The sequence below is a fragment of the Sus scrofa genome, chromosome 2, assembly GCF_054392235.1.
Source record: "Sus scrofa isolate SSC_HxYL_T2T_F1_AM1 chromosome 2, Sscrofa_HxYL_maternal_Yorkshire_Landrace_v2.0, whole genome shotgun sequence".
Lineage (NCBI taxonomy): Eukaryota > Metazoa > Chordata > Mammalia > Artiodactyla > Suidae > Sus > Sus scrofa.
In genome coordinates, this window is record NC_139384.1 from 4276441 (window position 1) to 4304362 (window position 27922).

At 53.8% G+C, this 27922-nt stretch overlaps 1 protein-coding gene across 1 annotated transcript in view; it reads left to right on the plus strand.

Annotated features, from left to right (window-relative positions):
• The window catches only part of CPT1A (carnitine palmitoyltransferase 1A), a 58993-nt gene extending 33452 nt beyond the window's left edge, over window positions 1-25541 (plus strand). Inside the window, 10 exon segments of the mRNA NM_001129805.2 lie at window positions 66-261; window positions 2770-2958; window positions 4062-4167; window positions 8323-8439; window positions 10807-10971; window positions 18057-18191; window positions 20095-20247; window positions 21390-21503; window positions 22217-22309; window positions 23363-25541. Of these exon segments, the coding sequence (NP_001123277.2) occupies window positions 66-261; window positions 2770-2958; window positions 4062-4167; window positions 8323-8439; window positions 10807-10971; window positions 18057-18191; window positions 20095-20247; window positions 21390-21503; window positions 22217-22309; window positions 23363-23449 (1355 nt within the window). The 3' untranslated portion in view covers window positions 23450-25541.
• Window positions 25542-27922: the final 2381 nt, after the last annotated feature.

Here is a 27922-nt window from a genome sequence, read left to right on the forward strand (position 1 = left end):
AGCCGGGGGCCTTCTCCCCCGCCCTAACCTCGTGCCCCTGGGTCCCCTGTCTCCCTGCCCCACAGACACCATCCAGCACCTCCAGGACAGCAAGCACATCGTCGTGTTCCACAGAGGCCGCTACTTCAAGGTCTGGCTCTATTACGACGGCAGGCTGCTGAAGCCCCGGGAAATCGAGCAGCAGATGCAGAGGATCCTGGATGACCCGTCGGAGCCTCAGCCTGGGGAGGCAAAGCTGGCCGCCCTGACGGCAGGGGACAGGTAGGCGGCTGCTCTGCGACGTCATCGGATCTGGGCGCCGTGGAGGGGGTGCACGGGTCTCTCCTCACCAGGGTCCCATCTGGAAGGAGGCATGGTCGGCTCCTGCCGTGGTTTGCCCGGCTTTGTCCCAGGGGAGGGGATGCCGCCCCTGCCCTCACCTTCGCTTGGCTGTCTCAGCATGACTGGCAGCCGTGTGTAGGCACTGATCCCCGGGCACATGGCAGAGGAAGGAGGCAGGCTTCTTCCCAGGGCTTCAGTGTATTTAAATCAGGAAAAAGGAGTTCCCATTGTGGCTCAGCAGGTTAAGAACCTGACTAGTATCCATGAGGATGCAGGTTCAATCCCTGGCCTCGCTCAGTGGGTTAAGGGTCTGGCATTGCCATGAGTGGTGGTGTAGGTCGCAGACGCGGCTCAGATCTGGTGTTTCTGTGGCTGTAGTGGAGGCCGGCAGCTACAGCTCCGATTGGACTCCTGGCCTGGGAACCTCCATATGCCACAGGCGTGGCCCTAAAAGGAAAAAAAAAAGGAAACAGACAAGTTTAAACCAAGGTTCCTGTATCAGGGCTAATTTCCTGCCTCATCTAAAGCCCGAGGCCCTGGCCTGTACACCCTGGGCTCTGGTGCATTTGGGGCTGGACGAGTCTGTTTTGGGTGGCGGAGGGGGCACCCGTGTATGTCTAATAGGATGAGGAGCAGCGTCCCTGGCCTTTCGCTGGATGCCAGCCGAAGCCCCCAGTGTGACAAGCACATCTGTCTTCAAGCTTTGCCCAGTGGGCAGTGTGGTCCCTGCTCGAGGACCCCTGAGGTCAGCGGTGTGGCCACTGTTGGGGCAGCACTGGGAGTAAGGTGGTGGGTGACCGTTCTGCAGAGAAGAGAAAAATGCCCTGGTGAGGGCGGGCAGAGGGTGGCCGTGAGCCAGGGGGGACAGACAGAGGGCAGAGGTGCCCAGGGAGCAGACGCTGGGAACTGCAGTCGGGTCAGGCACCAGAACTTGAGGGCACTTGGGCTTGATTGTGTCCGGGGCCTGAGAAAGGGGCCACTTTAAGCTGGAGTGCTCTGAGCGGAGCGACAAGATTATTCTGGTCCAGGGGTTCCTGGAAGCAAGAGTCCTCACGGCTTGAGGACCGGAAGTGGGCAGTGTGGATGGGACCCGAGGCTCAGTCGGGAAGCTGGGGTGTTTGGCCATCCCCGAGGGGGTGGACTTGGCTGGAACAGAGGTGGCAGGTGTCCTGAGGGTGATGGAGTGTCATGGGGGCAGCGGGTTGGGCAGAGGCGGGCCGGGCGCAGACTCAGGGATGCCCACCCCTGATGCTCCCCTGTGGGGCATCGCCCCATCCTGCCTTCTGAGTGCCAAGCGCATACTAGCCTTCCTGGTGCCCCTGTCGCCCCTAGACCCCGAGGAGAGCAGTTGGGGCCGGGCCTGGGATGGGGCTCGCTGCGTCTGGGCTTTGTGGCCTCACGGGCAGCCTGGGCAGAGCCCTCGGGGAGAAAAGAGACAGAGGCCAGATGACCCTGACCTTGAAGGGGGCAGGGCCTGAGTGAGGGGGCCCGGGGTGATGTCAGGAAACCATGGCCGGGGCGACTCTTAAGAAATTCGTTTCCCGTCGTGGCGCAGTGGAAACGGATCCAACTAGGAACCATGAGGATGCGGGATTGAGCCCTGGCCTCGCTCCCTCCGTGGGTTAAGGATCTGGCGTTGCCGTGAGCTGTGGTGTAGGTTGCAGATGCAGCGCAGATCCCGCCTTGCTGTGGCTGTGGTGTAGGCTGGTGGCTGTAGCTACGATTCCACCCCTAGCCTGGGAACCTCCATATGCTGTGGGTACAGCCCTAAAAAGCAAAAAAAAAAAGACAAAAAAAAAAAAAAAGAAATAGGTGTAGCCTCAGTTCCAGGTGCCCCGGGTTGGGCCAAGGATGGAAGACTCCCTTGAATTGGAGGCCTGGGGGAGCCCCCTCGTCCCCGGGTATCCTGTGGACTCGTGGCCCTGGGGCAGGCCGCCCTTGGTGTGGACCCCGGGCTGCAGCTCAGGAGCCGTGACTCGTCTCTGTGCCTCAGCGTCCTTATGGGAAAGACGGGGACGGCGTCGGGGGCTGTGAGCCCGACCTGGCCCAAGGGACGTGCCGTGGCTTCCGCTGCCAGGACTTCCGCAGGATGGTCCCCGCGGAGGGGGTGTGGGAGTGGGGAGGGAGCAGGAGGAATGGGAGGCGGCCCTGCCTGTGGGTCTCTGAGCTCTCCCTGCATGCTTGTCCTTTGCTTGGTGTTGACGGAACGAAGTTTGGAGCTGGGTCCATGACTGCTCTGGCGCACATCCAAGGAGGTGAGGCCCCAACCTGCAAATGAAGCAGCCCAGCCAGCAGGCAGGCGAGTCACTGCGGAGAAAATCACAAAAGCTGGTTTCCCTTAAATCCCTGCCACACTGAAAGCTGAAAAGCATTGTCGACTCAGACCTCCCCTGCCAGGAGACGTGGCCGAACTGTTCCAGGTTTAATTGTATTTAATCCGCGCTGCAGGGTGCCCTGGGCCAAGTGTCGCCAAGCCTATTTTGGACATGGGAAGAATAAGCAGTCCCTTGACGCGGTGGAGAAGGCAGCTTTCTTCGTGACGTTAGACGAAACGGAGCAAGGGTATAGGAAGGAGGACCCAGACAGGTCGATGGACGGCTACGCCAAGTCCCTGCTGCATGGCCAGTGCTTTGACAGGTATCACCCTCACCTTCTACAAGCTGCGGGTCCGTCTCTGGGTGTCACTGTGGCTGACACCCAGCCCCACGTGTCTGTGCACTTCAGGAATAAAGCTAGTGTAGAAATGTTACTCGTGGAGTTCCCTGGTGGCCGAGCGGTTAAGGATCCAGCATTGTCCCTGCCGTGGCGTGGTTCCATCCCCGGCCCAGGAACTTCTGCATGCTGTAGGTGCAGCCAAAACCAGGGGAATTTTCGTTTCTCCACCAAAATTGTTACACACACACACACGCACACACAGTTTAAGCAGCAGCTTTGAGCTTCCTCTCTGTGCACGACCACTTCCGTTTGGAGATGCTAGTGAGGAGTGGCTGCAGGTCACCTGGGACCAGGTGGGAGAAGGGCCAAGGGGCCTGACGTGGATGTCAGCTCTGGCTTCGGTCACTGGTCATGTGACTGTGGTGAGTGGGTCTGCATGGGTCCATGCCATCTCCTGGAGCCTCCTGCTCCTTGTCTGTGAGGTGAGGACCTGTCTGCCGGCAGGTTGGGGGCAAAGATCAGCCGAGGTGGGCGAGGGGTGGGGCACCCACAGTTGGTCCTGGTATCTGTGGGTTCCACCAGCCGTGATTCATGTGCTGTGTTGAGATGTGGCTGGGAGTTCCCCGGTGGTGCAGTGGCTTAAGGATCTGGCCCTGCTACTGTGGCTTGGATTCGATCCCTGGCTCTAGAACTGGGAATGCTGTGGGTGTCACAAAAAAAAAAAAAAAAAAAAAAAAGAGCTCTAGTTGGTTGTGGAATCTGCGGATATGCAGGGCCGACCGTGGGGCTTGAGCGTCCTCAGACCTTGGTATCAGCAGCCGGTCTTGGACCCAGTGCCCCCCACCCCACCCCCCGAATACCAAAGAATGACCATAGAGCCTCCCCTCTCTGCAAGGGTGCCTCCTGCATCCTTTTTCATTAGAGCAGCACATTGGTCTCCAGCTTCTCTGTGTCAGGAACAGGGGAGATGCAAGTCACTTAGAGCCCTAGGTGTGCTTTTCTTGTCACCTGTGGGGAGCTGTCAGTCTCTGGGAACCAGGGGTGGGTGCAGAGTGAACATGTGTGAACGTTCCCGCTTCCCGTAGGTGGTTTGATAAATCGTTCACGTTTATCGTCTTCAAAAACGGCAAGATGGGCATGAACGCTGAGCACTCCTGGGCCGACGCCCCCATCGTCGCTCACCTTTGGGAGGTGAGTGTTTGCAGGTTTGACGTGAGTGTGGCAAATGAATCTGTATACAAAACAGAAAAAGACTCATGGGAAAGCAAAGCCCAGACTGGATTTCATTTCCTGGTGTCTGTTGGGTTGGATGAGAAGGATTCGCAGGGGGGTCGGCGCGTTGTAAAGAGTTAAATCAGTAACGAAAGGCCTTTCTGCCTTTGTTTCCTACGGCCGAGGTTCCTTAAATGGAAGCACATTTAATGTCCTGTCCTGGTGGCGCCGAAATAACGAGACAGCCTTGGCTCTAACACGGTGGCTTCGGGTTGGAAGTGAAGCTCGGTTATTCTGAAATTAATCGCCCCGACTTTGCTGCGTTTTCTAGATTTTCCTCTCTGCCAGGCTCTAGGCCGAAAAGAAGCAGGTGCATTCAAATCTTGGTTTATAAAAAGGCAGCCTTTTACAACTCACCGAATTCTTAGAATAGCACGTCCAAATCCTTGGCACCCTCTCTCCCCAGCTGGCATTTTCAAGTACAGTGCAGGAGGTCCCACCGTGACCCAGTGGGATTGGCACTGTCTCTGCAGTGCTGGGATGGCACAGTGGGTTAAGGAGCTGGCGTTTCCGTGGCCGCGGCAAAGGTCACCGCTGTGGCTCAGATCTGACCCCTGGCCCAGGAACTCCATATGCCTCAGGGTGGCCAAAAAAGAAAAAAAACAAAAACAAAAACAAAAAACCACGGTGTGGATTGGCCCTGCCGCCTTTTAAAATGTTTTAAATTTCATTACTCTCTGCACCGTTTGATCAGTTTGGCATGAAAAGTTGAGTGAAGGTTTTGTCTTAACTCACCCATCAGGTTCTTGTTTAAGGGGATGGCTGAACTCTAGGCTTATGAACCGTGGCATTGACCGAGAAAGACAAATGTTAGGTGGTATCGCTTAGAGGTGGAGTCTAAAGAATTATGCAAATGAATCTGTATACAAAACAGAAAAAGACTTGTGGGCATAGGAAGCAAACTTGATAGTTACCAAAGGGGAGAGGGCAGCGGGAGTTGGGGGAGCCAGGGTAACTTAGACATGTGGGATTAACAGGTGCAAACTACTCTACACAAAACAGATAAGCGACAAGGATTTACCGTATACACAGGAAACTATATTCAGTATCTTATAAGCTATCATCTGAAAAATATATATATATAACGAAATCTCCTTGCTCTGCACCTGGAACTGACGCAATATTGTGAATCAACTGTTCAATTAAAAAACCCCCAAAAACCTTAAAACCGAAAATCAGTAGATTTGCCTGCTGTAGAAACTCTGTGTTATTCTTTTGATGAGACTTACGGTAACTCTGTTGAAGGAACAAGCCCCTTTGAGAGTCATACGGAACTTGCAGCATTTCTGCTTGCTTTATTGTGCTGCTGCTGTCATAAATAGACAGGAACAGGGTGACCCACTGTCACCGCCCGTGTGGGGGACACATCCCCGTGACGGCGGGCCGATCACCTCCCTCCTGCGGGGCGTGGAGCCCGGGTCCTGTGCCTGAAATCCGACTGTGTGGTAAACCTGGGCAGACACCCACTGGGGCACGTCCGTGACCCTTGCCCCACTTTCCGTCGTCTCCCCTCTGGTTCGGGTCTTGGCAAAACCTAATCTGCTGGTTCCTTCGACCAACGAGGTTTCCTGTGTAGGGCTAAAGGATAAAGAGGAAAAGAAAATTGCTCCCATCTGTAAAAAGCGGGTGTGCTTTTAAGAGAGTTATCTGTGATAAAAGCAGCCAAGCATCAGAAAGGCTTGTCACCACCCTGGACGTGGCTGCTGCCGACAAAGGCTTGGAGATCCTTTCAGCTGAAAATCTAGCAAAGATCAAACCCCCTTTGGCACCTCCGGACATAACGAGATGCCTCGAATGTCTTTGCTCTGTGTAATGCTCCAGGCCTGGTACCACCCTGTGCCAAGGACTCTGAGCCATAAATGCCTGAGCGCGGTTCCTTGGTCAGGGAGAAAGACTGAATCCTAGCAGTCCGGACTGCACAGCATGCGTTTACCAAGTAGAAAAACCTGCTGGATGTTGACAAGGTCAGGCTTATTTTTTCAGTACCCTGGATAAGATCAGAGGAAAGGGGTTTAGTCTTAGAGCAGGGTGACCAGTGGAAGTGGTGATGTTTAACTGTCAACTGCCCAGTGACAGAAAGGCCGTGGCTCCAGGGGTGGGAGAGGCGCTCGGATGCTCCCCGCACGGATGGGAACTGACCCACGGTCTTGCGACCAAGGCCCATGGGAGGGCAGTACGGGGATGCTTTGCCATGCTGATGTTCAGTCGGGACGGACTTTATAGGGGCTCTGATGCAGAGCAGGTGCCTGTAGGCTGGCTCCTCCACCTGCTCAGGTCTGCAGAATGCCACCTGCACGGGCGTGTAGCCCCCTCCTCATTCCCCCATCTGACAGTGTCACCACCTCACCTTGGGTGGTTGTTATTTGCTGTTTGGTTTTATTGGTTTTGTTTTGCTTCCCCCACTGGAACATAAGCTCCCTGCATGCAGGGCGTCCTTTTTAAAAAATATTTTCATTGAAGTTCCCGTTGTGGTAAAGTGGAAATCCATGGGACTAGTGTCCATGAGGACAAAGGTTCGATCCCAGGCCTCGATCAGTGGGTCAGGGATCTGGTGTTGGCCCTGAGCTCTGGTGTAGGTCGAAGACTCAACTCGGATCCCACATGGCTGTGGCTGTGTCGTAGGCCCGCAGCTGCAGCTCCATTTCCACCCAAAGTCTGGAAACTACCATATGCCGTGTGTGTGGCCCTAAAAAAATTTTTATTATTTGTTATAGAGGGTGTAATTCACACACCATAAAATTCACCCTCTTAAAGTGTCCAGTCCCAGTGATTTTTGTGTATTTACGAGGTGCTTGTTTCTCCATTACCAGCTGTCTAATTCCGGGACTTCTCATCACCCTGTGAAGAAATGCCCTCTGCCCACAGCCCGAGTTCTCAATAAGCACTAATCTGCTTTCCGTCTCTGCCAGTTTGCCTGTTCGGGCCAGTTCATGGCAAAGAATCACACAGTCCTTGGTCGCCTGTGTCTGGCTGATGTTTTCAGGGTTCACCTAGGTTGCACTGTTGTTGTGGTATCGCACTCCTTTTTATGGCTGTGTAGTATTCCTCCATAGGATTAGGCCACATTTAGTGTATCTGTTCATCATTGATGGACATCTGATTCTTTCCTTTTTTGGGGGGCGGGGGGCATGCCCAAGGCATGTAAAAGACAGATCCCAGGCCAGGGATCAAACATTCAGTCAATACCATTGAATACATTGGCTTGGGTTTGCCTGCCAATGAAGAGAATACAACTGTACCTGTGCCAGGTCCTGCTCTGTGAGGCCTGTGAACTCGACTCTTCGCCCCCGAGGCCATTTTCCCGTCTATGCAAGTGGGAGTGATGATTGCTGCCTTCCAGGCTGGATGGATGTATCCAGCAGGGGGGACCCAGAGGGCACTGGCTCACTGCCAGGACCTGGGAGCAGGCCCCGAGTGGCTTTATGTGTGTCAGACACTTGGCTTGGGTCCTAGCTCTGCTCCTTATCAGCTGCAAGCTGTTGAACCTCTGCAGCTCCTTTTTCTTTTTTTGCTTTTTAGGGCCACATGCGAAGCATATGGGAATTCCCAGGCTAGGGGTCTAAAAGGAGCTGCAGCTGCCAACCTACACCACAGCCACAGCAATGCGGGATCCTTAACCCACTGAGCGAGGCCAAGGATCGAACCTGAAGCCTCATGGATCCTGGTTGGGTTCATTACTGATGAGCCACAACGGGAACCCCAGGTCCTTTTTTCTTGCCCCTGAAATAAGAGATAAGAATACATCACTCGGGAGTTCCCTGATGGCCTAGCGATGAAAGGATCCGGTGTTGTCACTGCTGTGCCGTGGGTTTGATCCCTGGTCCCAGAACTTCTGCACGCCTTGTGTGTGGCTGGGGAAAAAAAAAAAAAAAAAATCTCATTAGGTGTCTGCAAAGAGCATGTGAAGCGCCCTGCATACCGTGAGCGGGTACCGTGCGTGGCTGTTGCTGAGTCCTGACGGTAGCTCTAGAAAGACCGAGGCCTGGTCTGCTTTGGGAGGTCAGGTGTGTTTAAGCTGACCCTGTGGGTGGGATGCTCTCTCACCTCACCGACACGTCTCTTTATTTTTGACAGTATGTCATGTCCATCGACAGCTTTCAGCTGGGTTATGAGGAGGACGGCCACTGTAAAGGGGACACCAACCCCAACATTCCATACCCCACCCGGCTGCAGTGGGACATCCCGGAGGAGGTAGGTCCCAGGTAGCGGACGGACGCTCATTCCCTGGGGGAGGGTGTCGTCCAGCGGCCCTTCCTGCCCGGCCACCCGCTCGGGGGAAGACCACCAAGGCCAAGGCCGCGTATCTGTCTGGGAGGCTCTTATGGGGGCTGAGGGCTGCTCCAGCTGTTGCCGTGGAAGCCCCCTCCCCCCCCGCCCCACCCCAAATATTTCTTCTCCCATTGAAAGCGTTTGGCTAAGATTGTCAGCGAGATCCCAGGCTCACCCCTGGCTGGATGTCAGCCTGAAAAAGTAGGAACTGCAGTCCCTTCCGTCGGAGCGGACATGCTCGAAATCACGCATCTGTCGTTTCTCTCCCTCGGCGTGTTCTCCGGCCCTCTCAGGAAGGACTCTTAGGGTTGGAATTACCAAACGCTAGCCGATCGAAGCCAAGCGGGGATGCCTAGGGCCTGAGAAGTCGAGTTCCGTGGGGGAAATAGGGGGTCGAGGACTGCTGGATTTCCAGCTCTGTCTTTGCATCCAGCCCGAGCCCTGGGGGCTGGTGTGTGTTCCTTAGAGAGGCGTAGCCTCGGCTCAAGTGTGGTTTAGGGTCCTTAGAGCTGACTGAGTCGCTTCCCATGTATGAAACAAATTTCTCCTGCTGTGGTGTGGTGAGGTCTCTAATGCCCTGGGAGCGCCGGGATGCAGGTTCCCTCCCCAGCCTGGCCCAGTGGGTTAAGATCCGGTGTCGCCATAGCTGCAGTGCAGGTCGAAGCTGTGGCTCAGATCTGATACCTGGCCCAGAAATTCCAGATGCTGCAGGCTGCCAAAAAAAAAAAAAATTGTTGTAATGGATTTTATTTTTTAGAACCGTTCTGGGTTCATAGAAGAATTTTTTTTTTTTTTTTTTTTTTTGTCTTTTTGCTATTTCTTTGGGCCGCTCCCGTGGCATATGGAGGTTCCCAGGCTAGGGGTCTCATCGGAGCTATAGCCACTGGCCTGCGCTAGAGCCACAGCAACGCGGGATCCGAGCCGCGTCTGCAACCTACACCCCAGCTCACGGCAACGCCGGATTGTTAACCCACTGAGCAAGGGCAGGGACCGAACACGCAACCTCATGGTTCCTAGTCGGATTCGTTAACCACTCTGCCACGACAGGAACTCCAGAATTTTTTTATGTGTTTAAAAAATTGGGGCTGGGGGACGTTCCTGTGGTGGCTTAGTGATAACAAACCCGATTAGTATTCATGAGGATGTGGGTTCAATCCCTGGCCCCACTTAGTGGGTTAAGGATTCAACATTGCTGTGAGCTGTGGTGTAGGTGGCAGGCACAGCTCAGATCTGGCTGTGGCTGTGGCGTAGGCAGGCAGCTATAGCTCCAGTTCGACCCCTAGCCTGGGACCTTCCATATGACTAGGGTTCGGCCCTAAAAAGAAAAAAAAAAAAGTTCCTCCATGTTAACTTCACGCCTGAGGACTCCTCTCCATTGTGTGGTTGTACCACGGTTCATTTCCTTTTTTTTTTTTTTTGGCCACTGCCTGCAGCTTGATGTGGGATCTCAGTTCCCAGACCAGGGATGGAACTCCAGCTGCAGCGGTGAAAGTGCTGAGTCCTCACCACTAGACCACTGGGGAACTCCCATCCATTTTCTTTCTTTTTTTTTTTTTTTTTTGTCTTTTTGCCGTTTATTGGGCCGCTCCTGCGGCATGTGGAGGTTCCCAGGCTAGGGGTCTAATTGGAGCCGTAGCTGCCAACCTACACCACAGCCCACGGCAACGCCGGATCCTTAACCCACTGAGCAAGGGCAGGGGTCGAACCCGCAACCTCATGGTTCCTAGTCGGATTCGTTAACCACTGCGCCACAACGGGAACTCCCCCATTTTCTTTTTAAAATTAGTTCCTCGATGGCCACAGCCTGGAGTGACAATAGATCTCACAAAACAATACCCGAGACTGTGTGAAGTGGCTTTGGGGTCCCAGTGGGACCCAGGAGTTCCTCCTCCTTGGACCACCCCACCGCTCTCAAAGGGCCCGGGGAGGGGGTGCTGCATGGCTGGTTTACTGCCATTCTTAGATTAGAAAGATTGAAAAAGGAAGTTCCCTGGTGGTCTGGTGGTTAGGGCTTGGCGCTTTCACTGCTGGAGCCCGGGTTGAATCCCTGATGCTGGGAACTGAGGTCCCAAGTCAAGCCGCTCACGTCATGAGCATCAATGAATGAATGAATTGAAAATAATGAAGTTTGATTCCTTTGTAGGAAGGATGGGTAACACTCGAGAAGACGTGCTGCATCTCCGGGCACCAGCGCGGTGAGCTGCGCTGAAAGCCAGCCTGCCGTTTTCTTTCGAGGAGGCGTCTGTGCTTCCCCTGCCGTCCGCTAAGCCCTTCTCTCCTTTTCGCCAGTGTCAGGAGGTGATAGAGACTTCCCTGAGCTGCGCCAACCTTCTGGCGGACGACGTGGATTTCCATTCCTTTCCGTTCACCACTTTCGGTAAAGGGCTGATCAAGAAATGCAGAACCAGCCCGGACGCCTTCGTGCAGCTCGCCCTCCAGCTGGCTCATTACAAGGTGAGACCCGAGGCCGATTGCCCAGCAGGCGGGGAGGACCCGTCGAAGGAGCAGGCGCCTGGCCCCGTCTGGAGCCTCCCATCCTGGACGGCATGTGTGTCCAGCAGAAGCCCCAGGGCAGCAGGAGAGCGAGAGCATGGGGGGCGGGAGCCAAGGGAGGTCTCGTCCACGCGGCGGGAATTAAACCTTTCCGCCACCAGCCCTAGAGTCGGTGAAGCGGAAGTTCTCAGGGCAGATGACTGGGTGTCTCTGAGCTTTGACGTCGTCTTCCGAAAAAGGGGGTGTGGCAGCCCCCGGAGGTGCTCCGGGATGGAGGGGGTCCCTGGAGGCGCAGAAGCTCACGGCGTTTCCACCACCCCCTCTGGGCAGCAGGCACCTTCTGGCTTGCACGTGACGACAACCCCACTGGAGGCACAGCCCAAGCCTCAGAAGGACCTAAGCGTCAGAGAGAGCATGCCACCCCAAGAGGGCACCCACAGTTTCCAGGGGCAGCGGAAGTCCTTGTGGCATTGGCTCAAGATATGCCATGTTTTTAGTGGAGAACTTGTGTTTTAATACTTGAATTGTGTGCACGGATGCAGTACAGGGTCCCTGGATGACACTTCTGCCGTTGGGAGTGGCGCTTTGTGCCAGGCGCTGGTCCAGGTGCTTTGCACACGTCACTCTCACAGTTCCCTCGAGTTTGGTTGGGAGGGGGCACTCTTGTCGGCCCATTTTACAGGGAGAAAACTGAGGTTCACAGAGTCAACCTGACTTGCCAAGATGACGCTGGAGCACGTGGCAGGGGAGGATCCAGGTGGCAGCTTCAGAGTCTGCACCTGCAGGTTCGACTCTGTAATTCAGGTCAGGAAGTTAGACGCTGAATAGCAAAAGAGGCAGTGTTAGATCAATGAGGGCTGACGGGCCTCAGTTGTCCTTGAGTCTAATACGGCTCTTAATAAAAATGATCCGTCTGCAATGCTTTCTTTCCTAAATAACACCTTCCCTGAAATGCATGAACCAGAAGCAATTGGAGAGAAGCCCAGTCATTGTGGGAGAAGTTAACTTTGGCAGGTCGGGTGGGTATAAGATATAACAGAATTGAGGTATTGGGTCTTAGGATTCATCATCCTGATTTTTAAAATTGATAAGCAAATACGTATGCAGGATTAGGACGATAAAAGATGGTGACGAGAGGCCGTGGCACAGTGGGTTAAGAGTCCCACTGCAGCAGCTTGGGTTGATGCAGAGGCATGGGTTCAAACCCAGTCCAGCGCCATGGATTAAAGTGTTTGGCATTGCCGCAGCTGCAGCTCGGATTCGGTCCCTGGCACAGGAACTCCATATGCCACGGGTGTGGCCATAAAAGGAAAAAAAAACAGTGGTGACACTTCAGATACAGAGATGATTTTACTAAAAGAATCCCAGGTTCCATAGAAATATCTTTGAAAATCCTTTTGTTTTTTTCTCTTTTTGCCTTTTCTAGGGCCGCTCTTGTGGCACATGGAGGTTCCCAGGCTAGGGGTCGAATAAGAGCTGTAGCCGCCGGCCTACACCACAGCCACAGCAACGCAGGATCCGAGCCGTGTCTGCAACCCACACCACAGCCCACAGCAACACCAGATCCCCAACCCACTGAGCAAAGCCAGGGACCGAACCCGCAACCCATCGTTCCTAGTCGGATTCGCCAACCACTGAGCCACGACGGGCACTCCTGAAAATCTTGACAAAGGGATGATTGTCTTTAAAGTCGGCCGCAGACAAGGTAGACAGCCTGAGAAGAAGGTCAGTGCGTGTGGATGACAGAGGTAGTCAGAGCCGCCCACCTGCCAGTGTGAGCTGGCTCGAGGCAGCTTTGTGGCTTTGAGGCGTGGGCGGCTGCAGAGGCTTCAGGAAGGAAGAAAGCTGCCTGATGGCCTCCCAGAACCAGCCTCACTGTGGCCATGACGGTGGACAGCCTGCCTGGTGCCAGGCTAAGCATTGCAGGAGCTGGTTAACCCTCACAGCAGCCCCAAGCAGGGCACTCTCTCATCTCCACCTATACTCCAGCAGGTGAGGTATCCTGTCTGCAGTCTGGCAAGGCTGAGCTTGGAGCTGGGCAGGCTCGTTGGAGAACGCGTGTCCTCAACCACTGTGACACAGCTTGAGCTGACAGGTGCACAAGAAACAGAAGCCCCAAACCGATCCTGCTCACGAAGGCAAATGCAAAAAAATCTCAATGAGGAGTTCCTGTCGTGGCGCAGTGGTTAACGAATCCGACTAGGAACCATGAGGTTGTGGGTTCGGTCCCTGCCCTTGCTCAGTGGGTTAACGATCCGGTGTTGCCGTGAGCTGTGGTGTAGGTTGCAGACGCGGCTCGGATCCCTCCTTGCTGTGGCTCTGGCGTAGGCCAGTGGCTACAGCTCCGATGAGACCCCTAGCCTGGGAACCTCCATATGCTGCGGGAGCGACCCAAGAAATAGCTAAAAAGACCAAAAAAAAAAAAAATCTCAATGAGATTATAGCAGATACCATCTACCAGCGTAGGACAAGTGTAATCACCAGCAGTCGTTAGTACCAGTGGCAGGAGGATTTGGTATTAGTAAAGCTGATTATAGATTAGGAGCTCCCGTCGTGGCGCAGCGGAAATGAATCCGACTAGGAACCATGAGGTTGTGGGTTCTATTCCTGGCTTCGCTCAGTGGGCTAAGCGTCCGGCGTTGCCGTGAGCTGTGGTGTGGGTTGCAGACGTGGCTCAGATCTGGCGTTGCTGAGGCTGTGGTGTAGGCCGGAGGCAACAGCTCCAATTAGACCCCTAGCCTGGGAACCTCCATGTGCCATGGGTGCGGCCCAGAAAAAAAAAAGAAAAAGAAAAAAAAAAGACTAATGATAGATTAAATTATTTTACTAGAGCAGAGAAGAAACCAGTCATTCTGACAGATACTAACAAGGCATTCAAAATGTCACATCCTTTATTAACTTTCAGTAATAGGAGCTATTTCTTGGGAGTTCCCTGGTGGTTCAGTGGGTTAAGGACTTGGTGTTGTCACCACTGTGATGCACGTTTGATCCCTGGCCTGGGAACTTCAGCAGCTGCAGGTGAGGTCAAAAAAAAAAAAAAAAAAAAAAAAAGCTGTTTCCTTAAATCTCATCCTGTGCCAGTAGTCAGTGTCTTACTCAAACGCGAAAGGGAGAGGCAGCCCCATTAAAATAGGGAGGAGGAGGCTGCCTCTGGCACCTCCTCTGTCCTTGACTATCTTCCTTATAAGAGCAGGGAGTGCAGCCGACAGGATAACTGGGCAGCGGGAGCATGTGCACATCTGCCCAGAAAATGGAGCAGCAGAAGAGCCGATACGATTAAGAAGCATATTCCAGGGATGAGGATGTGGGTTCGAGCCCTGGCCCCGCTCAGTGGGTTAAGGATCCAACGTTGCCGTGAGCTGGGGTGTAGGTTGCAGACGCGGCTCGGATCCCGCATTGCTGTGGCTGTGGCGTAGGCCAGCGGCTACAGCTCCCATTGGACCCCTAGCCTGGGAACTTCCACATGCCGTGGGAGCGGCCCCAAAAATGGCAAAAAAGACAAAAAAAAAAAGAAACAACTACAGCTTCATCCTTTGTCCTCCCCTACACCAGATCCTCATTCAGCCCTCCGTCTGTCACGAATGATCGAAATGATCGCAAATGACCAGAGGGACCCATTCAGAGGTTCTTTCCTGCGCGTGGCTTGGAGGTCAGCTCTGTCAGGGGTAGGGTTCGTTGTGGAGGTAACACTCCGACCCATCTCCTCCCTGGGGCTAGAGGGCTTCCCAAGGCCTCTGCACACATCCAGATGTTCCGGGTGGCCTTGGGGGTCTGTTCCAGGCTTCTACATCCTCTTCTGTGCCCCGGACCCCTTGGGCAGTCTGAGAAAACCTTGGGGACCCCTTCTCAGAATAATGTCTATAAAGCATGAGATGAAATACCCGGCGTTATTACAAAGGGAACCAGTTAGTGAGCATGCAGGTGTCGGAATATTAAGCATCAGTTTGTGGTACAGGAGATTTAACACTTTATGCCCTGAATTTCAAATAGCAGGTCTAGTAACTGCTGTCATTGTGAAGTCGTGATAAGCTTAGATGCTACTTTGAGATATTGCAACAACCGTCATTTGTTGTGAAAATAGCTGTAATTTGTCCGTTCAGAGTCACAGGCACTGCTCATAGTTACTGTGATTTGTTGCCTGTGCATCTTCTTTTTTTTTTTTTTTTTTTTTCCTTTTTTGGCTGCACTCGCGGTATGTGGGAAGTTCCTGGGCTATGGATCGAATCCGAACTGCAGCTGTGGCAATGCCAGATCCTTAATCCACTGTGCCAGGCCAGGGATCGAACTGGTGCCGTCACAGAGATAAGCCGAGTCATTAACCCATTGCATCACAGCAGGAACTCCCTGCTGCCTGTGCTTCTAAGTGCTGTATTTCACTTTGCGGTTGGTGGAACTTAAAAATCATGTATGTCTGCCCTCCAAGTTTACACATCCCGAAGACTAGCGACTGTAGAGCTGGTCCCTGTGCTGACCTTCTCTCATGCTGGCCTGGTCCTCATTCCCTCTGCTTTTGACACACTGGCCTCTTCGCTGCTCTTGAAAATACCAGGCCCAGTTCTGCCCCAGGCCCTTTGCACTTGCTCTGTGCCAGCAGGTGCTGCCTCCCAGACTGAGACCCAGGGTTCGTAGGTCTCTGCTCAAGTGCCACCATCTCCTCCTCCCCATCACATTCTTCCCTTTCTGTGCATTCTTTCTTTCTTTGTTTTTTTTTTTTTTTTTTGGCCAGGGATCGAACGCACACCACAGCAATGAGCAGAGGTACAGCAGTGACAACACCAGGTCCCTAACCCCTGAGCCACCAGGGAGCTCCCTGGTCTGTCTTGGCCACTGACTGTATCCCAGTGTGAGGAATGTGACAGCCACCAGAAAGAGGCGCCCGTAAACATATAGAGAACGCCTGATTTCGTGACGACACCAGGCGGTGGTCAGAATTTCAGTCTAGAGCGCTTGGCTTTCCCCTTGGGGGTCGTATTCATTTCTCGCTTGGAAAGTTGAGGCGAGAAATCCTCCGTGTGCCCCCGACCCGAACAGGTAGCTGCGGGGCAGCAAGCCGCGTGTGTGACAGCTTTGTGTTCTCACGCCGTGTGTGTTAACGTCTCTGTCTCTTGACCCCCGTTCGTCAGAACCTGGAGATGTTGTGGCAGTGGCGAGGGCCGCTCTCCCGGTGGTGGCGGCCCGTCGTGGCAGGTTAGGCGCGGCTGCAGGCGTAACCCGGCTTGGCTGGGAGAGGGGTCTGAGCAGACTAATATTCGGTGCCTTGGCCACGAGGGCTGTTAGATGATCTTTTTTTAAAGCTCGGGTGTAATGCATGAGGTGCTGCTCACGCACACACTTACAGTTTGATGTGGGAAGGTTGGCTTCGAATAAATCATTGCATCGTATTCCCCGACCTAACCCGTATTAAAGGGCTAAAACGCCACATCTGTACTTTTTCCTCGTCCCCTGCTCCCTCCACGCTCCGCACTGCCTCGCGATGAGCCCCTTGGGACGCCCCCCCCCCGCCCCGTAGTAAGTTCCCCTCCTGTAAGAGTCCCCCCCTCCCCTAGGCATTTTTGTCCAATGACCTGGGAACCCCTGCTGACCGCGACAGAGTGAGGAGTTAGAACCCCTCGGCCCCCATCCAAGGGGCCTTTGGTGACCGGTGTATCAAAGGATGGGTACTGTAAGCTGGCGTTGGGGGCACAGGGGAACACCAGAGCCTGGGGTGGCACTCGCAGACCCCGTGGCCAGCTGGCTTCGTCACTGCTCCTGCAGGATGATGGAAACAGCCCCTGTGACATCACCCCGACCAGCCTGGGGGGCAGGAGAGAGCCCGCAAGGCTCCTCACTGACCTGGACCGCACGCCGCACACGGGACGTCCTGCCTCGCCTTCTCCAGAATTTACTTAACAACAGGGACCTGCTGCAGGGTGTTGTCTGTTGCCCTGGGGCCACCAGGACCTGGATGCCCAGAGGGGTGGTTTTCTGGTCAGGAATAAGCCAGGTCCTCAAACTGCCGCTCATCCTTTCCCGTCTCCGTGCGGAACCTGTGGTCTTCGAGCTGCTGGTTTCCTCCCACAGCCCAGGAGTGGGCGGCCCTGGCCCCGTGGCCCTGGCCTCTTGCATCGCTGCTGCCCTTCCTGGGCTGTCCTCGTATCACCCACAGGGTCTCAGCTGCAGGTGCCTCCAGCTCTTCCTGTCTGATGATCCGTCTCCCCTCTGATCCCTGACACCAACGCTCCTGGACCCCATCCGGGCTCCACACCCCCTCCCTCCGCCCGTCTTGCCGCCTTTTTTCCCTCTGGGCACGTGTTCCACCCCGATCTGGCCCCAAGCACAGCAGAACCACCGCAACCACCAAGCCCCCATTCCGTCCAGGTGTCCACCGGCTTTGCTCCTGCTGGAGGGAGGCCCCAAGTCCCTGGGTCAGCTGCTTTAATTCATGAGCCCTGACGCTGGTGGCCGCACACCACCCACCCTCTCCGCCCCCAGAGCCTGTTTCACGCCCCGTCTGACTCCCCGCACTCCTCCCCCAGCCTCAGTCTCAGTAGACTGGACTTTCTTATTTCCCGGAAAAAAGAGAATGTTGGAGAGAGACCTCCGCCTGCTCCCCCACAGCACCTGCCACCCCCCCACCCGCAGCTGCTCCTCCTGCGTTATCGCCTTCCTGTCTCTGCCGCAGGCTCCGGCCACCCACCCACTTCTCCCCCACCTGGAGAAGGACATTCCTGGCCTGTCCCCTCTCGGAAGTTAAATAATTTCCTCCTCTTGCATGCAGCCCTCTTGGTCCTGTACCGAATTCCTTCCAGGACCTCGTTTGTAGTCGGTGAAACTCAGGAAGTTGGGTCGTGGCACCCGCTGCCTCTGGAAGTGGAAACCGCTCCTCATCCTTTTCAAAGCTAATGCCGTTTCCACCTGCCTGCTGCATCAGCCCGTGTAAAAACTGACACTGACTAAAACCCATAGCTGAGGTCTGCTTTTCCTTGCTGACCGTAACCGATCCCCGCATAGGCTTTAGCGTTTGTCAACGCGCCCCGCCTTGTGCTCACACCTTTTTCCTTCCCCAGGACATGGGGAAGTTTTCCCTCACCTACGAGGCCTCCATGACCCGGCTCTTCCGAGAGGGGAGGACTGAGACCGTGCGTTCCTGCACCACCGAGTCGTGCAACTTCGTGCTGGCCATGGTGGACCCCACCCAGCCGGTACGTGCCACCCAGCCGCAGGGCCGTGCTTCTCACCGGACGCCTCCTGAGGTTGACACGCTGGCATCCCTAGTAAATCTCGCGTGTCCCTTCCCCGGGGCGTCCGTGTCCAGCCTGTCCTTCCCGCCACCCCTCTTGAGGGGACAGAAAGCATGAGAAGGTAATGGTCGGGACGGACACAAAGGCTCATGTCTGTGTCTCATTCTGTAACGTCTACAAATCAGATGACCTTCCTGAGAGTCTGTGACTCAGAACAGGACACAACCAGCAAATGAGGGGGTGGGACGTGGGTACCGCAGAGCAGCAGGGGGAGCATCCTCGGGAGCCTTCTGCTCGGGGTTCCAGAAGCTCCGCGGGCAAGCTCAGCGATCCAGGTTGCTCTGCGCTGCCGTTGACCATCCTGGCAGTGGCCGGTGACATGTTATCCACTCATTTTCGTAGATAAAGGAACAGAGACCCAGAGTTCCCATTGTGGCTCAGCGATAACGAACCCAACTAGTATCCATGAGAACGTGGGTTCGATCCCTGGCCTCACTCGGTGGGCTAAGAATCCAGTGTTGCCGTGAGCTGTGGTGTGGGTCGCAGACGTGGCTTAGATCTGGTGTTGCGGTGGCTGGGGTGTAGGCCGGCAGCTGCAGCTCGCTAGCCTGGGAATTTCCATATGCTGCACATGCAGCTCTTAAAAAAAAAAAAAAAAAAAAGGAGCAAAGACTCAGATGAATTCAGCAAACTGCTAGGCCACATACTCAGGGGCCGAGGCCACCGGTGCTTGGGTCTGCCTGATCCGGAGTGCAGGTGCCTGCTGCTGACCCCCAGAAGACACAGCCCAGTGCTCTGCTGGGGAGACTGTTGTGGAAAGGCTTTGGATTCTGTGGGAGAACTCAGTAGGTGTGGCAGGTTGCTCTGATCTGTCACTAGCCGCCTTTAGAACAGCCTTGAGGGCCAGGTGGAGAGGGACAGGGCCAAAGCCTGGACGGGCCTCCCTGTCTGCCGCATTGCCTCGTCCTGTGATTGACCTAACAGGGCCCAGTGGAACTGGAGGCAGTGTTTTGGGGTCTGATCGAAGGCCCCGGAGTGTGTTTTAGCAGCGCTGCCAGCCCACTTGGGAGTTTTTTGTCTTCTTGTCTTTTTAGGGCTATACTTGTGGCATATGGAGGTTCCCAGGCTGGGGGTCCAATTGGAGCTGTAGCCACCAGCCTACACCACGGCCACAGCAACTCGAGATCTGAGCCATGTCTGCAACCTAGGCCACAACTCACGGCAACGCCGGATCCTTAACTCTCTGAGCGAGGCCAGGGATCGAACCCGAGTCCTCATGGATGCTAGTCGGGTTCGTTAACCGAGCCACGAGGGGAACTCCTACTTGGGAGTGTTCTTTACTCCCTGCAGGAAAACCACAGTCCACTGAGAGGGACCGAGCTTCATTTCGACACCGTGAGACTTGGAGGCTGGAGTTTTCCTACCCACTTTAGTGGCCTCATTGGCGTAAAAGATGAAAGGATGGCCAGTGGGCTGCACATAGGACCCCCAAACTGCTCAAGCAGCCCACCCCCCAGCCTCTCAGCTGCTCCATTTACAATGTGCTTTCTGGTCAGGTCGCCCTGGCAACTGCCCAGAGCCCCCCCCGCCCCCCCGCCCCCAGGGAGGCCTGCTCTCTCAGCGCCCCGTGGGACGGCTGAAGAGATGGACCCCTGACCCTCGTCTTGGAGTTTAGACTGATTCATGACTTGAAGCTCCCCAGCCTCTATTTCTTTCTTTCTTTTGGCTACGCGCCCACAGCATGTGGAAGGTCCCTGGCCAGGGTTGGAACCCGCACCACAGCAGCAATCAGAGCCACAGCAACGACAGTGCCAGATCCTTGACCCACTGGGCCACCAGGGAACGTCTGTCCTTTGCTTCTTAGGTGGAACAGAAGCTCAAGTTATTCAAGATAGCGGCCGAAAAGCACCAGCATCTGTACCGCCTGGCGATGACAGGCTCCGGGGTGGACCGCCACCTGTTCTGCCTCTACGTGGTGTCCAAATACCTCGCCGTCGACTCCCCCTTCCTGAAGGAGGTGTGTGCTTCTGTGGCAGCCCGCTCGGGTTTCCTGGCTAAACCGAAGCTTAGCAAACCAGTAATACAGCTTTGCCATCGGATCTGGCCTAACAGATGGCTCTGGGGACCTACGTGTCCTCACAGTGGGAAACTGGAGCCGGACGTCTTCCAGCCCCAGCACGCCGCGGCTTGTACGAAAATAATCACGGGCTATTTATTGCCTTTGTTTTTTGTTTTTGCCTTTTTGTTTTTTAAGGGCTGTACCCGAGGCGCATGGAAGTTTCCAGGCTAGGGGTCGAATCGGAGCTGCAGCTGCTGGCCTACACCACAGCCACAGCAACGCCAGATCTGAGCCACACCTGCAGCCTACACCACAGCTCATGGCGATGTCGGATCCTTATCCTGTGAGGGAGGCCAGGGATCGAATCCACATCCTCGTGGATACTAGTTGGGTTCGTTCCCACTGAGCCATGACGGGAGCTCCCCATTGCCTTCATTTTTTTTTTTGTCTTTTGTTGTTGTTGTTGTTGTTGCTATTTCTTGGGCCGCTCCCACGGCATATGGAGGTTCCCAGGCTAGGGGTTGAATCGGAGCTGTAGCCACCGGCCTACGCCAGAGCCACAGCAACACGGGATCCGAGCCGTGTCTGCAACCTACACCACAGCTCACGGCAACGCGGGATCCTTAACCCACTGAGCAAGGGCAGGGACCGAACCCGCAACCTCATGGTTCCTAGTCGGATTCGTTAACCACTGAGCCACGACGGGAGCTCCCCATTGCCTTCATTTTTAACATTGTTTCTTTCCTTCAAAGTGTATAAAATTTAATTTTTAAATAATGGCTGTATTTCACAAGCTCAGGGAATGCCTGGAAATCTGGCAGTTGGCTCATGGGACCTGGGACCCATCTGCTGGTACCGGAAGCTTACTTCACTATCTGCCCCTTCCCTGCCCAAGACCCCATCAGCCGGGGGTGGACCCTCTGGTCCAGGTGTCCTCACCTGCTCCATCCCTCTCTGCGGCGGCGCTGCTCTGAACCTCTGGTGTCGGAACCAGTCCATGCCCCCAGCAGTCTGTGTGCCATCTCCCACCAGGGCTTCTCGGGGACGGAACAGGGTGGGTTGGGACGTGTCACTGGAACATTTCCTCATTTTACTAATAGGTCCTGTCTGAGCCGTGGCGATTATCCACCAGCCAGACCCCTCGGCAGCAGGTGGAGCTGTTTGATTTGGAGAAGAATCCGGAGTATGTGTCGAGCGGAGGGGGCTTCGGACCGGTAAGTGGCCGGGCGTCTGTGGCCACGGAGCCGCGAGCTCCAGGGCAGTGCCTGTCCCGGGTCTGAGCGCCTGTTACCCTGCCGATGCCCAGCCATAAAGGAACTCCTGCTGGTTATTCATGCAGTTGTTACTGCCGGTCTTGTATTTAAAACATCGAGGGAGTCCCTGGCAGTCCAGTTAGCGGGTAGGATTTGGCACTTTCACTGCTGCGGTCCAGGTTCAGTCCCTGGTCTGGGAACTGAGATCCCACATCGAGCCTCTGCACGCTGAGGCCAAAAATACAAAAGTGAATTCAATGTCCAAAATTCCCTTTGCCCACAGCCTCATTTCCCCTGGTTCAGGTTTTTAGTTTTTTTATGTTTGGCCTTGCCCGTGCACGCCACAAGCTCCAGGGCCAGGGATCAAACCCTTGCCACAGCCAAGACCTGAACCACTGCAGTGACAAGGCCAGATCTTTAGCCCACTGCGCTGCAAAGAACTCCCTCCCGCAGTTCAATGCGTTTATTTATTTATTTATTTTCCTGTGTTGGCCGCCCAGCGGCATATGGAGTTCCTGGGCCAGGGATCAGATCCGAGCTGCAGTTGCAAACTAAGCTACAGCTGAGGCTGCGCCGGATCCGTAACCCAAGGTGCCAGGCTCTAAGAGGCCGCCAATGCCCTTGCGCCCCAGCGGGAGCTCCCCGGGGTTCAGTCTGAATGTGCTTTTCCGTAGGTTGCTGACGATGGTTATGGGGTGTCGTACATTATTGTGGGGGACCACCTCATCAGCTTCCACATATCTTCCAAGTTCTCCTGCCCCGAGACGGTACGTACAAAAACAGCGTTCTCCCTTCTCAATATGCGGTGTTTGTACTGTTTCTGTTGAAAGGGAGCATCTCTTTGATTTGATGGGAGACTTTAATTCCATTACATACTTTTACTTGGTTTGGATATTTTCAGAACAAGGATTTGTAAATGTCTGGATAGTTTTTGTTTTTTGGTTTTTTGGTTTTTTTTTTTTTTTTTTTTTTGGTCTTTTTGCCTTTCCTAGGACTGATCCCGCGGCATATGGAGGGTCCCAGGCTAGGGGTCTAATCGGAGCTGTAGCCACCAGCCTACACTAGAGCCACAGCAACAGAGGATCCGAGCCGCGTCTGCATCCTACACCACAGCTCACGGCAACGCCGGATCCTTAACCCACTGAGCGAGGCCAGGGATCGAACCCACAACCTCATGGTTCCTAGTCGGATTCGTTAACCACTGCGCCACGACAGGAACTCCAATCTCTGGATAGTTTTAAAGGGATCCGTCTTATTTGGTTGAAAGTGTTTATCTTTGCTGGTGACAGTGGTTTTAGGTCTTAATGTGGGGGTGGTTTTATAGGGTTCAGACTCTGACATTGGCAGGTGCACTATGATTCCTGTGTGCGTCCTAGGAAACACACATCCTTGGGGAAGCAGGGGTCTGTGGTGTTCTGAACGCGTGACCGCCTTCCTGTCGTGGCACGTTTAACCCCAAAACAGTAGTCCCTCTTTTCCACCTAGTACATCACCTGACAGGCAATGCCAAGTTCACCTGTAACAGAGACTGGCATTCATTTACTGGGTGTTACATAAGGCATCGACATTAGGGGAGGCCTTGGATCCAAAACTCACTGGAAATGAAGGAAAAATACACGGACACAAACCGTGAAAAGCTGTCAACTCGGTTAACCCTTAACCCTTTCTCCAGACTGTACACCTTAACAGTGAAGCTTAGAGATTTGGCCAAAAAAAAAAAAGAATGTTCGTTCTTCCGGATCAGATTACAAGTGACAAGGCTGGAAAGGTGGGGCTGTCCACGTGGTGATGTGTTTCTGTTTTTTGTTTTCCCATGAAAGGATTCTCATCGCTTCGGGAAGCACCTGAAACAGGCAATGACTGACATCATCGGTTTGTTCAGCTTCTGCCCCAATTCCAAAAAGTAAAGAGAAACCAAACCAGCCAACCCCTGGCACTGCCGTGAAGGACAACGAGGTCTTCCGATTAAAACCCGCATGAAAAACAGCTATGAATCCTGACTAGCGTTCAGGATGAAAAACTGTTCTCAAACACAGAGACGTTTTCCTTCCATCGAGGGTTTGGTGGTTTTGCGTTTCTAGAACAGCAGCCTCCAGCCTGTGAAGTATAACCCTACTCCTTCCAAGGAGGTGCTCACCCCGGGAGGGGGGCGGCCACCGGATAAAGTTCCCCTGAAGTCCGCACGCTGACCCGTGTCTAGGAAGGGGTGAACTTGCCGTGGAGTGAATGACGGAACGAGTGGGGTTGTGACTTCACACACGCTCGGCGGCCGCCCCCCGGGTACTGAGTCCTTGGCCTTGGATTTCATCAGAGCAATGGAGACATTTGTTTCGTTCAGAGAAAAGCCACCGTTTAGGTTGGAGGTGTTAACAGTTCATAGCTGCCTGCACATGTAACGCACTAACGGGGACACGCTGTGCTCTGGGGACCAGTTCTGTCCCCGCGGTGACTCTGTCACGGTCGCGTTGAGTTGTCTGCATTTGTCCCATCTTTCGTTTTCCTGCAAGTCTTCAAAAGCCAGTGCCTTAAACCCAGGGATCCTACCTGTAAGAGAGACCACCCGAGAGATCCATTGTGGAAAGTCTTTGGGGGCAGTGGTGGTGTCAGCGTAGCAAGTGGACAAGCCTGAGTGACCATTTGCCTGCTGTGTCCCCTTATCCCAGAAGGACCAGTGCCCTTACGAAGGTGGCTGCACTGCATTCCCCCATCAAACTGCCTTCCTTAGGCTTCATCATTAAGCCGCAAAAGAAGACACGGGCGTGGCTCAGAAATGGGGAGCAGGGGATGTAACGTCACGTATTTTGTATCTGGCACACTCGCTGAAAAATAAAACATCCTAGGTGCCTCAGGATCCCTGCTTACCCAAACTGACAACAAGGAGAGCATGGCATTTGCCACTGAGAAAGGAGCAAAACTTGAGAAAGGGGGACCTCGAGTTGGTCAGGGTTGGGCAGCACCAGGGCCGGCTTCGCATCCCACCTGGTGAGAGAGGAGACCTGCTCCCATATCCTGGGAGACCGAGGGAGATGGGCCTTCTCGGTGACCTCCTAGCATGTCTCGGGTCATGGGTGCTGGGTTTAACAGAGCCCGCCCTTCTGATGGGAGTGCCTTTATCAAAAGAATGACCGAGCAAAAAGCAATGATGCACTGAATTGTCTTCAGTGTCTAATGCAAAAATAAAGGATCATGGAATGAAATCGACCCACTGCCTCTGGGCTGTAATGACGAGCTTAGCTGTCCGTTTTTAAATTGTGTATTTATTTTTCTGACCACTCCGTTCTGGCTGGGCTCACCTCTGTAAGAGTTTTTGCAGTCCAGTGATGGAGCCACGAGGCTGAACTGCTAGAGAGGAGAAACGCACTCGCTGCGGAGTGGGTTCGTGTTTGGTGTTGTGATGTAAAAACCCCACCTAAATGGGCCAAAGACGTTTTCCCTCTGAAAAGCAAGCAGAAATGAGAAGAGAGAGGCAAAAGGGAGCTCCAGCCACCACGGTGACAAAAGGCCCTTGTTTGTCTATGGTACGTCATCAAGGAGGTAGGTAGGGGGGTGCAGGATACAGCTCCTCTGCTCAGCCAGCCAGTGCAGCTTCCACTCAGCCAGGACCACTGGAATCATACACTGTTGACCACTGACCCGTCTGTAGTATGACTCACAAGCGAATTTGAGTGCAGATGTGCTGGCCCTCAAAGGTTTTGGGGCTTCTCTCTCAGGTTTTAAATGTTTCAAATGTAATCATTGCTCATCAGTGCAGTTGTCAATGCAATTTTATATTCCTTAAAAGGGGGAAGAGTGGGTTTTTCCTGTACGTGTCGAAAGAAGGAGGTAAGAGTAACATGCGTTTCGTTTAATTTGGAACAAGCCATAGTCTTAACGAAACTGCGGTCTGAATTTGTTATCCTGGACTGGCCATTGCATGTAAATACGATATGCTCTTTGGGATGTAAATCTTAGAAATGCAGTATGGATGTTATCATGAATAAAAACATTAATCCCAGTCTACCACGCTGTTGCTTGCTGTCCCTTTTGTTAGCCTGATAAGGAGGCTGTAAGTCAGGTACCAGGCTCAGGCACTTGGGACAAAGGTAACCGACCAAGATGTGCAGAAAAGGCCTCGGGCTGGGCAGAATGGCCCCTGCCAGACTCATGCACCGGATGCAGAAGGGTGGCTGCCAGGAAGGGCTGTGGATTGTGCTCTCTGTTCATTTGCACATCCGTGCCCTTGCCCCTGGGCTTAGAACAGTGCCGACACATAGTAGGTATGCAGTAAATCTTTGTTAAATCAATATACAAATTCCGTTTTCTTCCATTATTATTGAGCACCTACTGTGTGCCAGGCTCTGTTCTAGGCACTCGGCGTACAGTGGGGATCCCACCAGGTTCTGGAGATCAAATTCCAGTGGGAGGAAGCTGAGGACCAAGGGAACCTCAAAGGATCTTAAGGGTTTCTAGGTGTCGGTGAGGAGCTGAGTAGCTGGCATGGAAGAGAGGCCGATTTATTTATTTTTTCTTTCTAGGGCTGCACCTGCAGCATATGGAAGTTCCCTGGCCAGGGGTCAAATCAGAGCTGCAGCTGCTGGCCTGTGTCAGATCCAGGTCTCATCTGCGACCCATGCAGAGGCTTGTGGCTACACCAGATCCTTAGCCCACCGAGCAAGGGCAGGGATTGAACCCACATCCTCATGGATCCTGGTCAGGTTCTCAACGTGCCAGACCTCAACAGGAACTCCGGGAGGCTGATTTAGAAATGGGTTTGAGGAGTTCCTGCTGTGGCACAGTGTTAAGCATCTGGCATTGGTGCAGTTGCAGCATAGGTCATAGCGGTTCAGATTCAATCCCTGGCTCAGGAACTTCCATGTGCTGTGGGTACAACCACAAAGAAAAAAAAAAAAGTTTGAGCTGAGGCCTGAATGACAAGACAGAGCTGGCCTTGGCCGATCCAACAGGATCAAAAGAGCATCTTGGGACCGTGAGGGTTCCAAGGGTCCAGGTCTTTGATGCTGACCAGAGTGGTGACCCACGGGAACTGCTCGGTAGAAATGTCTGATGTGTGAATGAATGGATGGTTGGGCCTGGCAGGTGATGGACCTCTCAGGCTGTTCAGGCTCTTCACGGTTTTTCATGTGGGCTCTACAGTTTACATCAGCTGCCTTCTAGACCCTACAGTTTGGTGAGCCCGAGTGGCATTCTCAGTCCTGCCTGCCCTTGAACTCAACGGAGCTCAATGAGATGTGATTTTTTTTCCCAGCCGTAACATTAAGAGTAAAGACACCTTTGCGCTCACGTGTATGTGGAGCTCCAGGGAGAGGGGTGAAAAGGTCCACCCAGACTCCACCGTGATCCCCACTTGGAGAGGCAGGGGGTTCCCGATGGCATGGTCCACAAGGGAAATTTGGCTTTGCCTGTAATTAAGTATTTCAGCAGAAGGGTTTATGTACTATATAGAGAGCTGCATAGACTTACCCTGGGGTTGGGTCTGAATAAACCAATGGTAAGCAGAAAATGCACCTCATCTACCAACCACCAGAGCTTAGCCCAGCCCACCTTGAACGGGCTCAGAACACTTACGTTAGCCTACAGTTGGGCAAAATCATCTTAACACAAAGCCTATTTTACAATAATGCGTTGACTGTCCCATGGAATTTCTTTCAATGAGATTAGAAAGCTGATGCCGTACATTTTTAATTTACCAAAATACACTTGCACATGGAAGCAGAGTGCCTAAGGATCTTCTTACCCCCAATCCCCCCACCCCATCCCTAGAACGCCTTTCAACTCTCTTTGGTTGGATTTGCAGTTCACGGCCATAACCCTGAATAGGATTTCATCACTTTTTTTCTTTTCTTTTTTGGCTACGCCTTGCAGCAGGTGGAAGTTCTCCAGCCAGGGACTGAACCCAATCTGCTGCAGTGACGTGGGGGCCTTTTCCCGCTGAGCCTCAAGGGAACTTCTGATCTTTCCCTGATTAAACTTCATGCTCAGTATTGACTTCTGGCTCAGTGGGTTGAGGATCTGGCGTTGCTGTGAGCTGTGGTGTAGTCGCAGACATGGCTTGGATTCTGTGTTGCTGTGGCTGTGGCATAGGCTTTTTGAGACCCCTCACCTGGGAACTTCCACACGCTGCACATGCTGCCCTAAAAAGCAAAAAAAAAAAAAAAAAGCAAAAAAACCCAGTATTGATGTCTACTTCTATGAAAGGTGGATTTAGTTCGCCCCCCCCCAAACCTCGCCTTGTAGTGTTAGTTATACAGCTATGTTTGTTGTTTCTAGGTCCCTCTTCCCCCCCCCCCCATCAGTCATCAATGTTGGGTTACATTGACTAGGACGCCCCGTCTTCCTCCCAAGCTCCAGCACCAAGGACCTGAAGTACCCGCTAGGTCAGG